This window comes from Bos taurus, chromosome 10 (assembly GCF_002263795.3).
Source record: "Bos taurus isolate L1 Dominette 01449 registration number 42190680 breed Hereford chromosome 10, ARS-UCD2.0, whole genome shotgun sequence".
In the NCBI taxonomy this organism is placed as follows: Eukaryota; Metazoa; Chordata; class Mammalia; order Artiodactyla; family Bovidae; genus Bos; species Bos taurus.
Genome location: NC_037337.1, coordinates 11,566,972 through 11,581,754, shown reverse-complemented (window position 1 = coordinate 11,581,754; position 14,783 = coordinate 11,566,972). Strand labels below are relative to the sequence as shown.

Here is a 14,783-nt window from a genome sequence, read left to right as displayed (position 1 = left end):
CAAAGAAAGATACATCTGAGAATGATTTAGTGGTACTATTTAGAGATTAATATGGTGATATTTTAGAATCCTTTATCACATCTAGCTTCTGGTAGATGGTGGCACTGTTAACCAAAATGTAATAGATACAAGTAAACTCACAAGCTGCTATCTTTGCCTGAGCATTTACCTAATACTCATTTCTCCACCGTAACTTGACTCAAATGTAGCTTCCAAAGCCCTCCCTGGGCTTTGGAAAACCACTCTTTACAGGCTTTCCTGATAGCTCAGTTGGTAAAGAATCCACCTGCAATGCAGGAGACCTGGGTTCGATTCCTGGGTTGGGAAGATCCGCTGGAGAAGGGATATGCTACCCACTCCAATATTCTTGGGCTTCCCTTGTGGCTCAGCTGGTAAAGAATCTGCCTGCAACACAGGAGACCTGGGTTCTATCCCTGGGTTGGGAAGATCCCCTGGAGAAAGGAAAGGCTACCCACTCCATTATTCTGGCCTGGAGAATTGCATGGACTGTATAGTCCATAGGGTCGCAAAGAGTTGGACTCCGCTGAGTGACTTTCACTTTCACTGACTCTAGACAATCTCTCCTCTTTCGCCTTGCTGCTGCTGCTGCTAAGTCGCTTCAGTCATGTCCAACTCTGTGCGTCCCCATAGACGGCAACCCACCAGGCTCTGCTGTCCCTGGGATTCTCCAGGCAAGAACACTGGAGTGGGTTGCCATTTCCTTCTCCAATGCATTCCTAGACTGAATTAGTCTTTCTCCCTTCTTAGATGTTGTGACAGTATCTTTTGCATTGATATCACCATGTTTCAAAATAGTTGGTTTATCTCTGTCTTTCATACACTGAGCTCCTTGAGGGTAGAAACAGTTACTAGGTTTATGAATCCATGGTACCTTTCATAGTGTGTGCTCAGTAATTGTTTGAATGAAATCAATAAGTTATTAAAAGACTAACATTAGGTTTCTTTATAACCTTCTGTACTTGCCTCTTTCTAGATTCCCCCACCCCCCCACTCCCACCCCCACTCAAAGTTCTTATCTATTTCAATAGTCTTGTAGCTAGTCTTTCTACGTTTATTTATTTTGGCTGAGCCTCATATGGACATGTGCGATCTTAGTTCCCCAAGCAGGGATTAAACCTGTGCCCCCTGCAGTTGTGCAGAGTCTTAACTGCTGGACTGCCAGGGAAGTCCCTAGTCTTTCTACTTTTAGCCTAGTTTCTTTGTGGTTGCCTGTACATTGATGCCAGATTAATGAAGTATTTTGGAGTGCTTACATGAAAACCTTCATTATCTTCCCACTATATAAAAAGTAAAATCCAAATTAACCAGTCAGGAATTTAGACCTTCCACCCATGTTCTCAGAAGTTACCATGTTTATTTCAAATTCACCTTATCTACGCTTAATCTTGATTCATCAAGTATTTGAGGACCTGCCTTTTGCAAGACTTTATGAAAGAAGTAAGTTTACTAAATATATGTTCATCATCTTTGTGTTCATTTTTTGGTCCTTTGTTTCCTTTAATGACTTCATTTCATCTTAAGGGGAAATAATATTTGGAGAACACTCAGCCATATTCATATTTAAGTAAGTTGTTCCATCTTAAGATACGTTTAAAATAGGTTACAAGCCATCCAGCACAATGTTTGGCTCAAAATAAAAGTTCAATAAATGTATATTTATTTCAGTTTAAAATATTACATATTGAAACTGAATTATTTCAGTTTAAAAATTTTAATTTTAAAATTTAAAGATAGAAATTCAAGTTTAAAATTATACCAAAGAAAGTTATTAATTTATTATATTAAGCTTTTGAAAACCTGCCTATTTTTGCTTCAATGGTTGAACTGTTAACATTTGAGGTTTACTTGCTATTATTACTTGTTGTATCACTTTGAAACACATATTCAAAGCAAATTTAAAAATACTATATTACACATGTTTTCAAAACCTTTTTTCTATACTCTCTTTATAGGTTATATGTAAAGTCAGATGTGCAACTGAACTTGACAAACACAAGTAAGTTTCATGAGTAGCATATGTAAATTTTGTTTACAGTATACTTCTCAAGGTAGAAGGCTTGGTAGTTGAAGGGCTTTAGCAGTTTTGTAGAAGATCATGCATTTAGATTAGTTCACAGAAAGTGAACTGAGTAATCTGGCCTTCCCCCCTCAGCAGTATTGCTGCAGCATACCTGTTTTGGTGCTCTGCCACTGTCCCACTTCAGATGTCAAATGTAGTTTCATAGGGTCCACAAATTCTCAAGATCAACTATACTCTCATAATCAGATTATGCTGTTTGGAGTGAGAATGTATAGTGTCATTCCATGAAATATTTAATGTTTCTGTTCTGATTCACCTCAAAAATGAGATTGCTAAACTGGGGAGTCAGGAGCCTTGGGTTTCAGACCAGTTCTTCTATAAACTTGCCAGCAGTGCTCCTCGTCTAACCTCTTGATGCTTTTTTTCTTAAACCACTATAATTCCCTGGATGTATGGATAATTTCAAGGTTCATTTTAGGTTTCAAGCTATATAATTATTATTTTTATTATTTAACCTGAGAGAATATTAAGATCTAAACTTCTCAAACTAGAATCCTTGTATTTTGCATGCATACTTATTAAAGATTGATTGTTACAGATTACACATTGCCTTCCATTTTCCTTGTGTAAATTACTTACAAAGGCAAACAATGTTTTATGATTCCCACTAGTAAAAGTAATCCAAAGTAGAGGCTACTAGAATGGCAAATAAATTTCTTGATCGTGTTAATTTGGAGTATAAATGTATTTGAATTGAGTTACTTTCGTATAGATAGCTGTTCCAGCTACTTGATACAGAGAGCCACACCTTACCTGAAGAGTTTTTATGAAGTGGTCTAATTTTTCTTAAGGGGAAGTAATTTAGCATTCTACTTTGGGAGTAGTTCTGTATGCATAATAAATATGCCACTTTAGAAGAAGATGAGATATTGATGGGTATATGAAACTCTACATATATTGTCCCTATGTTCCTCTTTAGTCTTGTTTGAAATAAATGTTTGCTATAATCAGATGTTCATAAAGGGGAGAATTGTTTAAAACACATTTCCCTTACCTTCTAAAGTTAATATTAGTGATCAATTTAAATTTATATATGGTATATTAATTTTCCAAGCAAATTTTAGAAGCCTGCTAATTCTTAGAATGGAAAGGTCAATGAAAATATGCTCAGCAGTTACAAAATGAAAAATTCAGGATTACTTTAATTAGTTAAGATAATCCTATATTACTCTTCCTGATAGAGGCAACTGAATTCAAGTCCACATGAGATTATTTTTAAACTCTGGGTTTAAAATCTGATGCCATTTTTAAATGGCTTAGTTACTAATATCATAATTGCAAAAATATCCTAAGTAACTCTGTGTAATTATTAAATTTGTATTTAATGAAATTATAAACTGTTTAAACTGAAGGAATTATTGTACTTAAAGTAACACACTAATTCAGTATTAAATTTAGCTTCTCATTAGTTTTATAAAAATCTAATAAATTCATTTTTTCTTTCAGAATTCTGTTGCATTTGGGCTTTATATTGGCAAGCCTTCTCTTTTTAGTGGTGAACTTGACTTGCGCGATGTTAGTCCATGGAGATGTCCCAGAAAATCAGTTGAAATGGACTGTGTTTGTTCGAGCATTAATTAATGATAGCCTGTTTATTCTTTGTGCCATCTCTTTAGTTAGTTACATATGCAAAATTACAAAAATGTCATCAGCAAATGTCTACCTCGAATCAAAGGTAAGTGTGTTTTTTAAATTTATACTTGACAAATCCTCATCATTAAATTTATACTTGACAAATTTATACTTCAAATCCTCATCTTATGAACCATATTTTAATGGAAATTTTATATTTCTTTAAAAAGCATTCTGAATGTCAGGTACATTTCTGAGCATGAAAGAATGGTCACAAGAAATTAAAAAGTATTCAAAAATTGGTGCTCACTAAACCATGGTTTTTTTAAACAAAGACACTTATCTTGAACATATTGTATTTTCTGTGATATATCCTCTGCATTGGAGGCTATAATTAAACTACATAAGCCAGAATGTATACAAATGTATCACAAATAGTCTGATATTCAACTAACTAAGTTGCCATACTAACAACTTAGGTTTCATCAGTAAGGGTGGCAGTATTGCCATTTAACAGATTTACCACTTTATGTCTATATATATTTGGGTTAGCAATGTCAAGATGTCATACTGGTATAGTGTTGTTTATTTGTATAAAGTTTTAGAAAATGTTACTTCACTGCATAATATGAAGTCCCTATGGTATTTGAAACAGCTAGTCATGTAACTGAATTTATAAATGCCTTGCTTCTCCCTTTCCGGATACTTTTGGGTCAGGAAACAAAAGCCAATGTTAACCTGTTAACAGAGAACCATGAATGTTTCTGCTGTTGCTGATTGACAGTATGGATGAGTGATGAATCGGTATCACAGTGTATATGTGGCATTGGGTGTGGGGTATATGTGTATGGATATTGGGGTGGGGGGTTATATGTACATAGGAGGTTGCTTTAATTTGGCATCATTGCTATTCACTGACAATAAGCAAGATAGTTTCTTAAACAGTTCTCTGAAATATTTTTTAGACTTCTGTATTATTATTACCCTTAATATAATCCTACTAAAGCATGAAAATCAACTTGTCCCTTAAGTTTAGGTGAAGATTTTAATTTTATTTTTTAAACTTATATCAATAGAAATATAAATATAGAAACAAAAATAGAAATAGAGGAGAGAAAGAGAGAGAGAGAGACATAGACTTACTTTCAAACCCATTAATCTTGCCTGGAAATTTTTTAATTCAACTTCTAACAGTTTACTTCCTAAAAGTCAAATATTTTAGTTAATTCTGGCTTCCATATAAGTGTTAAGAAGAATACAACCACCGTTGTTGTGGTGCATAATCTTTTGATGTAGCAACAGCATCTTTTCATAGTGTGACAACATCAGGATAAATTCCTTACCTCTTTGGTCTAGTGATAAAACATAAATAAATGAGGCTGAATTTAAAGGCTTGTTTTCTGAATACTTAGAAACTTTTTAAGTTTGGTTTTGCTCACTGTGATATACAGAATTCTCTGGATGTAGTTAAGTTACCAATGTGAGGAGGGAAGTTAATCTGATAATTCCTCCAGAATTAAATACCTTCCCATCACTATCATATGAAAGATATTCACTTAAATTTAAAAGTGCATGTATTCAGAATTCTCTCGAAACAATACAGAGAAACATGTTCAAATACATACCTATAAAGGTAAATATAATATGAGATAGTAAATTATTTGTATTATACTGTTCTGTAGTTCTTGGTTTTCCTAATTAGGTTTATTCAAATAGTACATCATCTTGCTTTCACATTTTCTTTGTAAAATCTCTAGACTCATTTTTGTTTTTTGACTTCTATAACAATATATAGTAATGGCCATTTCTTTTATTCAATTAGCAAATGTTTGTTGAGCATCTGTCTCCTCCACTTTCAAACTGACCTTGTTTCTTGCTATCCCTAAGAGAGTTTCCTTAAAGTTCAGACTTTGGTCTTCTGTTTTTCTCTTTATTCTGCCTTCCTTCTTCTACATAATCAGGATAATGAGATCCTCCATGATTTATCTCAGTCTTACCAACCTTATTTCTAAGTAGTACAGGTATGCTTCTCTGTCTCTATACCCTTAGGCTGTTTCATCTTCCCCAAATGTCTTTCCACTCCCAGTGCTTTATTCCGTGGTTTGTCCTTATCTTACCCAACTTTAAGGCATAACTTTAATGTTTCTCCTTTTTATGACCTTAATTTTGTCCCTTCTTCTTCATCTCCAAAATAAAATTTAGAAATAATTTTCTGTTTGAATTCTCTTAATTTTATTCTTTTAGCTACTAGATCAGTGCTGTGACTTGGTTCTTTTTCAAAGTAGCAACTCTGACTTGCTTTTTAAATATTCATTATTATGATTTTGAATAGTTAATTTCTTCTCTTTCAGTTTCTGATTTTCTTACATATGTAAGGTTGTTACTTTGTTCCATATCTATGTTCTTATATAGATACTTAATTTATTATTTTAAATTAAACTAATAAAGGCATTTAGAGCAATGTGTTTTCTCAAGTACTGCCTTGGCAACTTTCCATAATATCATTACTGTATATTATAGCAACATCCTTTGGATTTCAGCCATGTCTTAAATACTACATATTTACACATTGGTGTGAATTAGATATTATCTCTACACATAGATAGATACTATTCTACTTTCACTTTGGTGAAAAGTCTAATATTCAGATATATGTTCTCTTTGGGCCCCCTAACTTCCACAGAAGTTATCAGTTTTACCCTCTGCATGATTGTCCATGCATATGACTCTGGCCTCCTGAACAATGTAGAATTTCTGTACTCCAGGTTCTTGTTGGAGAAAATATTAGTTTTTAAACTCAAAAGCTTAATTGCCAGAAACATTACCTGAAGGATATACAATCTATCCATAATCCCATCTATTCCATATATATCCTCTGCTCAATCCAGTTCATTATAGAGTTGTATTCTGAGACTGCATTATACCCTGGATAGAATTGTCTTTCCTGACATATACTGGCACATCATGCTTTGGTCTATGTCAGGAAATGTGTAAGAAATTTCTTGTGAGAAACGTTTGTCTTAAAGTCTTATCGTATTATGTTGTTGTTCCCTAGAAAAGATCTTTTTCTCCAGTTGAGTACCAAGAAAAATATTAAAGTTCTTTTCCCTGGCTACTGTGTTGTGCAGCGGCAAATCTGTGGCTCATCTTTATATCAATCACAGGTGATCTTATGATACCCAGGTTTGTTCCGGGTCTACCTCTCATTTCATTTCACATTCTTACCCCATCCCCACATCTTACCCCATCCTTTTTCATATATATTGATTTTTTAATTAATTTGAAATGACCTTAGTGAGAGACAGTGTATCATAGTGATTAAGAGCTAAAAAAAAAAAAAAACAAAACAAAACCCTGGGATCAGAGAGATAAGGATATAAATAGATCCTATCTCTCTTGTTCATTGGTTGTATGACCAATTGAGCAATTGGACAAGTAATGAAACTGTGCAGATTGTTCAGATTGGGATTTGAACCCATGGTCTTGATATCACACACCTGGTCTCAGCCCTTAATGAAACTCAGATTCTTGATGTTTCACTGAAGAAAGAATTCAGTGAGAGACAAAGTGATAGGTAAGAAGTGGATTTATTTAGAGAGAAACACATCTACAGATGGAGTGTGGGCCATCTCAGAAGGCAAGAGGCCCTGAAATACGGGGTGGTTAGTTTTTATGTATTGGGTAATTTCATAGGCTAATGAGTGGAAGGATTATTCCAAATATTTTGAGGCAGGGACAGAGATTTCCAGGAATTGGACTATTGTCAACCTTTTGGTTTTGCAGTCCAGCTTGAAATTGTCATGGCACTGGTGGGTGTGTCACTTAGCTTTTGCTAATGTGTTATGATGGGCATATAACGAGGTCCACTGGAAGTCAGATCTTCTGCCACATTGGACCTAGTTGGTTCTAACTAGTTTTTGTCATGTCCTATGACTATATCATTCTTTTAAAAGTTGTTCCTTGCCACCTTCCCTCCTGTTTCAGTAACAGCATCTCTAATGGTCACTCTCCTGGTCTGTAAAATGAAAATAATGATAATGTTGATCTCATAGGTTGTTTGAGGATAAGAGTAGTACCTACCTTATAATGTTGTTATAAAAATTAAATTAAAATGCATATAAAGTGTTTAGTATAATTCCTAGCACTTAGGACGGCCTTATAAATGTTAGCTATTATGATCCTAATGTATACAAAAGAATGGTAATGTAGCTTCAAAAAGTTCTTGAATACCCAAAATTGTTGGCAAAATGTGTCTGGAGACAGATCCTCTATATATCAAATTCTCCAAAGGAACAGTGAAAAAGATAAGAATTACTGGAGAATAGGATTTCTCTTTTAAATAGTTTAATTTTGACTCTTTATATTCCATTCTGCACAGATTTTGTAAGGGTTGAAGTCTCCGACATTTCATATAATAATTGAGTCATTTTTCTTAGAAATTTTTGGAACATGTATTGTTGAAAGTATATAATGACCTTTTTTATTTGTTTTTTAATTTTTTTCTTAATATTATTTTTAAACTTTTTGTATATTGCTAACATTTCAACTGTGTCTCATTAACTTTAGATAAAATGTTTCTTTTTTACAAACTCTTTATAGGGTAAACAAATATATTATATTTATTAATATGATCATTTGTCAGTATTAGTCCTTTTCTCCAATTAAGTTTTTTTTTTTTCGTTTTCTTTCTTTTTTTTTTTAATTTTATTTTATTTTTAAACTTGACATAATTGTATTAGTTTTGCCAAATATCAAAATGAATCCGCCACAGGTATACATGTGTTCCCCATCCTGAACCCTCCTCCCTCCTCCCTCCCCATGCCATCCCTCTGGGTCGTCCCAGTGCACCAGCCCCAAGCAATTAAGTTTTTTAAACTGCTCTTTGCTTTGCCTTTCTTTGTTTGTTTTCTGTGGTATATTTGAATTTATTTACTTTTAATCAGAATTATAATATAACTTTTAACATTAAAATACATACAATAAAATTATTTTTATTCTAATATTAATTTCCATTTTAGGAAAAATAAGCCTATTTATAAGAATATAGGAGACATGTTATTTTTAATGGATAAAATAGTGGCACAAAAAAGGTTTCAAATTAGTTAATTTAATTTGAGTGGTCTTTCATGCAGATAACCCCAACTTGCCATTATAGGAGCCAAAATAATGGCAAGTTGGGATTATCTGTATGAAAGGCCACTCAAAGTTAGGGTGAGTACAAAAGTTGAGCTTTTAGCCTTACATCTCTGATTAAGGACATGTACAATTTTATATCTGGATAAGAGTGTAAAACAAATCATTGTCTGACTCAAGGTTAGTTTGTCTCCCTGCCTAGTTAGCTGTTTGCAAATAATGCATTTTCTGTCTGTCTTTCCTGAATGTCTAACAGTTTTAATTACTATGCAAACCTTTCTGACCCATGTTCTCTTAACTCTTGATCCATATTAATTACTATATTGGGATGGAAGGCATCATCAGCATCTTGCAGAGACACAGTAACTTTTCAACTAAACTATATTTTTGACCATTCATGGAGACCAGCTGATCCTATAAGACTAAAGAAGTAGTTTATGATTACTTGCTGCTGCTAAGTCGCTTCAGTCGTGTCCGACTCTGTGCAACCCCATAGACGGCAGCCCACCAGGCTCCCCTGTCCCTGGGATTCTCCAGGCAAGAACACTGGAGTGGGTTGCTATTTCCTTCTCCAATGCATGAAAGAGAAAAGTGAAAGTGAAGTCTCTCAGTCATGTCTGACTCTTAGCGACCCCATGGACTGCAGCCTACCAGGCTCCTCCGTCCATGGATTTTCCAGACAAGAGTACTGGAGTGGGGTGCCATTGCTTTCTCCGAAGTAATAGGCTAAAATACCATTAATGTCTGTCATCCACCACCCTGAAATATGACTTTGCCAGAATTTGTTGAGGATGATGGTTAAAAAAAACCCAAAAAACCAGAGCCTGCATCATCCTCTATAATAGATATGATTGCTACCTTCCCAGTATTCTGATTTCTCTCTTGAGTCATTGGAATTTTTTTCATTCATTTTAAGCTGTGGTGCTTCTTTAATTTACTGCCTTCATTATTCCAGTTCTTATACTGCAAGTCTTATTTCCTATTCTGTTGCTGAACCAATCTACCACACACTTGTCCCTTTTGAAAAATCCCTGCTTACAACACTGGGTTTATATCTGTTATCTCTTCCTAAGCTCAAGTACCTTTCCTTTATACTTCTAAATTCTTCTACTAGACCAGCCAGCATTTTCAGAATTTTAAAATTTTTCCATGGACATAAAGTTCATCAACTTAAAGCCATCTTATCTGTAACAGTAGAGTCATTAAAGCCAGAGATCTAATTTCACTATGTCTTAGCACCATGAAACTATTTTTAAAACTGTTTAGGCCTTATAATTATCAAAATACATTTTAAATTTACTAATTGAGATTACTTTGTTTTCTTATTTTTGATGCTTAGTTTGGCATTCTAATTTCAAAATGGAAATAGCATTTGTGAGATGGATTCAGAAACATGTGCAGGGTTCTACTTCTGCTATTGGCCAAGTAGCTTCTATTGGACTCAACCTTCTGCAGAAAGCAAAGATAAATCCTGGAAAAAATATAAAAAGCACTGACAACACTGGAGAGCAGCCTCTTAGAAGAAGGAACTGACACTGCGTGAGTTTCCTGTTTTTTACAGCTTCTAGCCTGAGGAAAAGTCCCGTCCATGGGGCAGCCAAAACTTCAAGAGAAACCTGCTGTTTTACTTGCTTGAAGAATCACAGGGCAAAATTCAAGAAACTATTCCAGATGAAAAGTCAGTGGAAAATCTCAGGAAGAAGACAGCCAAGTAGAGGAAGGTCCAAATTCTGATTTAGACTCTGCCAAATTTTTATCTGATACCTGAACTAGACATGTTCAGGATATACTCTAAGCAGCAGCACAGTGAAGGTTAAAGAAATTGAACTGAGAGTTCAGCTGCTATTCATACATGAGAGACAGTTTGAGATTTGAGTCTAGCCAGCTTAATCATTTGCTAAAAATAAAAAAATTTTAAGGGAAAAGAAAAAAAATCAATGTATTTTAGAAAACTATAACAGCATCCAAACTCTAAAACATGGCACTCACAATGTCCAGAACAGAATCCAAGGTCACTAGGTATATGAAGAAACAGGAAAACTATAACTCATACTCAAGAGCAGAAAGAAAAACTCAAAAAGCAATCATTGGTGGCAGTCCCAGATGTTGACCCAGATGTTGAATTTATTAATGATTTATAATATGCTCAAGGATGTGAAGTAAATATACATTAATACTTGAATGAATGAATAAATAAGAACTCTTAAGAGAAATAGAAACTATTTTTTAAAACTATCAGAAAGTTTAGAATTTAAAAATACAGTATTTAAAATTAAATAGTCACTACTTGGGCTTAGCAGCAGATTGGAGATGAAAGAAGAGTCAGTGAACTTAAATCAATCAGAAATTATCCAATTTGAAGACCAGAGTATGATGGGGGACAGGGAGGGGAGATGACAATGAAATGAACAGTCTCAGGGTCAGATTATGTAGAATTGGAATTCCCAAAGGAAAAGAGGAAGAAAATGAAATTGGGAAAAAAAACATGTGAAGACATATGACCTAAATTTTCCAATTTTGATGACAGACATATATTTGCAATTTCGTGAAGCTCAGCAATCCCAATCAGGATAACTAGAAAGAAAATCTCACCTAGGTTCATTGTAGTCAAGGTGCTTAAAGTGAGAGTGAAAGTGTTATTTGCTCAGTCATGTCCAACTCTTTGTGACCCTTTGGATGTAGCCTGCCAGGATCCTCTGTCCATGGGATTTCCCGGGCAAGAATACTGGAGTGGGTTACCATTTCCTCCTCCAGGGAATCTTCCTGACCCAGGAATCGAACCCACCTCTCCTGTGTCTCCTACATTGCAGGCGAATTCTTTACCCACTGAGCCATCAGGGAAGCTCTGAAGTGCTTAAAACCTAAAAAAAAAAATTTTTGCAAATAGAGAAGAATGACACATACATAAGGGAACATTGATTCAAAGGATCAATCACTTCTCATCAGATGTAATAGAGCCTGAAGACATGGAAACAATATCTTTGAAATGCTAAAAGAAAAATATTGTCAATTCTAAAATCTATATCATGCAAAAATATTCTTTAAGAATCATGAAGAAGTAAAAACATCTTCAGATAAAAGAAAAAAAAAACAAAGAAGATTCACTACCAACAGACCTACACTATAAGAAATGCTAAGAAAATTTTACAGACTGAAGAAGAATAAAATTGGCTTGAATTTTAGCCCTTCAGGAAGGAATGAAGAACACAAGAAATAAAAAATATGTGGGTAAATATAATTTCTTAATTTCTTTAAAATAAATATGACTGTGCAAAGCAAAATTGATAATGTGAGGCTTAGGTGTGTAGATATAATACATAATTCTCAGTATAGTATATAGAACAACTACAGCACTGTAGCATAAAGGATAGGGCCTATATTGTTGCAGTTCTTATATTTTACACCAGGTGGTATAATATTAACAATTATTTGGACTATGAAAAGTTAAGGATATATTTTATAATCCCTAGAGCAGTGATTCTCAAACGTTTTGGTATTGAGATCCCATTACAATACTAAGAATTACTGAGGACCCCAAAGAGATTTTGTTTATATAACTTATATTTACCTATATATACATTTTAGAAAAAATGATAAATTAAAAATATTCATTTATTCATTAAAATATCAATAACAAATCTATGTTAACATGAATAAAATGTTTTTATGCTAAATAATTATATTTTCCAAAACAAAAGTAAGTTAGTGAAAAGATTGACATTGTTATACATTTTGCAAATCTCTTTAATGTCTGACTTAATAGAAGACATCTGGATTTTCATGTCTGCTTCTGCATTCAATCTGTTGTGATATGTTGTTTAGGTTGAAGTATATGAAGAAAATCCATCCTCACACATATATGTAGTTGGAAAATGGAGGAGAATTTAAATAGCCTTTTCAGATAATTGTGGATATTCTTCTTTAATACTACACCAAAACTCTGAAGTGGAGGTTTCTTAAAGGTTAGTTGCCATATAGAATCTAAAGCCATATTAGTGAACTTTCTGTACTCTCCATTGGTCTGTCTTACACTTTGAATGAGTTATAACATCATGCATTGATCATAGGAAAAGTGGTCACAGATCTTCAAAATGTTGATACATTTCATTAGACAATATCCAGAATCACTTTTGTTAATACCACCACCAACCTCATCAAAGAAAATATTTAAGTCTGGGAAACTGCCAGTCTTACAGTGGATACAGGTACTTACAGGTTTTCAAAAATTCTAATTTTCACTTGAAAGTTCATATTTCATCATTGGCAATAAATATTATTAGATGTTTTCTTTGACATGACAGGGTCATTTCATTTATTTTTGCAAAAAGAAGTATGCTTATTAACCAAGTCTGAATGATAGCTTGATAGTCATAGCTGTCTGTCAAGTAGAAAATGGGATTTCATGAAAAAAGTGGCTCACAAATTCAGCTCACAGGTCAAACCACCACCACATAAGTGCTTCTCCTCAAGACATCTACTGTGCTTCAGTATACAGAAGAATTACTTCAGTGCATATCTTATCTAATCACACAGAATAGTAAATAGATAGGTACTGGGGGGTCAATACTTAATAAATATTTTCACTGTTTCATCAGGGATATTCTTAAATGAACTTTCTTTTTTAACTGGGAGTATATAGTAGTAAAGAACACAATACTGTTTGGTACCACTGCATTGCTTTGTGCTACAGCCCACAGTTTTACCCTCGACTGTTTCTGTACCATTAGTGAGATTATCAGCGCAGTTGGCCCAGGATAAATGGTCAGAAGAATTTTCAACACTTTGAATATTTCAGTAGTACTTCTCAGGCATTCCAGAAGAGTATCTTCTTGTATGATTAGTTGGTGCTGACACCAGATGAATACAAACAAAATTAGTCCTGCTCTACCAGATTTATTTATTTTTAAGGCAAAAATAGTAACACATCTATTGATAAGACATTAAATCACTATGTTTTTAGTTAAATCTTTGAATCAGTGAATTTCTATCTTGGAAAATGATAATGCATGTTTCATCCAGGAGGCATTCAGCAATGTTAACTTTTCAAGGCTTTACTAGTCTCTCAGCTATTGTGATTGGTTTGCCACCCAATGCAGTATAACAACTTCGCCTATAAAATGCCTGAATGGTTTCTTAATTTCTAGTTTGGAAAGTTATAAAAACAATTTGTGGAATTTAAATGCTCACCACACCTGCATTTACAATTACAGTTGTTTTGCTTTAATCTCTGAATGATTGATCTCAAAATGATGCTGCAGCTTAACTTGGACAAAATGTTCTGTCGCAAAAGACAATAAGGTAAATTATTAACACTTATAAAACTTATTGAAAGGTAGTTTTCATTGCATTTCATTTGATAAAACAGGAAATCAGTTTCACCTAGTTACTTTATATAGATTTCTTTCTTTACTGAGTCAGAGAATTCTAACACTTTCAACTTTCTCAGTATCTTAGAAGTAAACAGAGAAGCTGTGTGTAGAGAAAAATATTTGTTATTCTAATGAATATACATAACATAAAATTTACCGTTTTAACCATTTTTAAATGTACAGTTCACGGACATAAAGTACATTTACATTGTTGTGTAACCATCACCACTGTCCATCTCCAGATCATCTTCATCATCCCATACTGAAACTTTGTACCAATAAAAAGATAAATCCCCATTCCTAAGCCAATAATCCATTTTTTAAAATTTTATTTTATTTTTAAACTTTACAATATTGTATTAGTTTTGCCAAACATCAAAATGAATCTGCCACAGGTATACCCGTGCTCCCCATCCTGAACCCTCCTCCCTCCTCCCTCCCCATACCCTCCCTCTGGGTCGTCCCAGTGCACCAGCCCCAAGCATCCAGTATCGTGCATCCAACCAGGACTGGCAACTCATTTCATACATGATATTATACATGTTTCAATGCCATTCTCCCAAATCTCCCCACCCTCTCCCTCTCCCACAGAGTCCATAAGACTGATC

The 14,783-nt window shown here is 34.0% G+C and overlaps 1 protein-coding gene across 1 annotated transcript in view; it reads left to right on the top strand.

Moving 5' to 3' along the window:
• Nucleotides 1–14,783, top strand: part of GPR137C (G protein-coupled receptor 137C) — a 62,921-nt gene that overhangs the window by 34,218 nt on the left and 13,920 nt on the right. The window contains exons 2-3 of the mRNA XM_002690463.6: nt 1,974–2,017; nt 3,548–3,776. Of these exons, the coding sequence (XP_002690509.1) occupies nt 1,974–2,017; nt 3,548–3,776 (273 nt within the window). The remainder of the gene's footprint in view (nt 1–1,973; nt 2,018–3,547; nt 3,777–14,783) is intronic.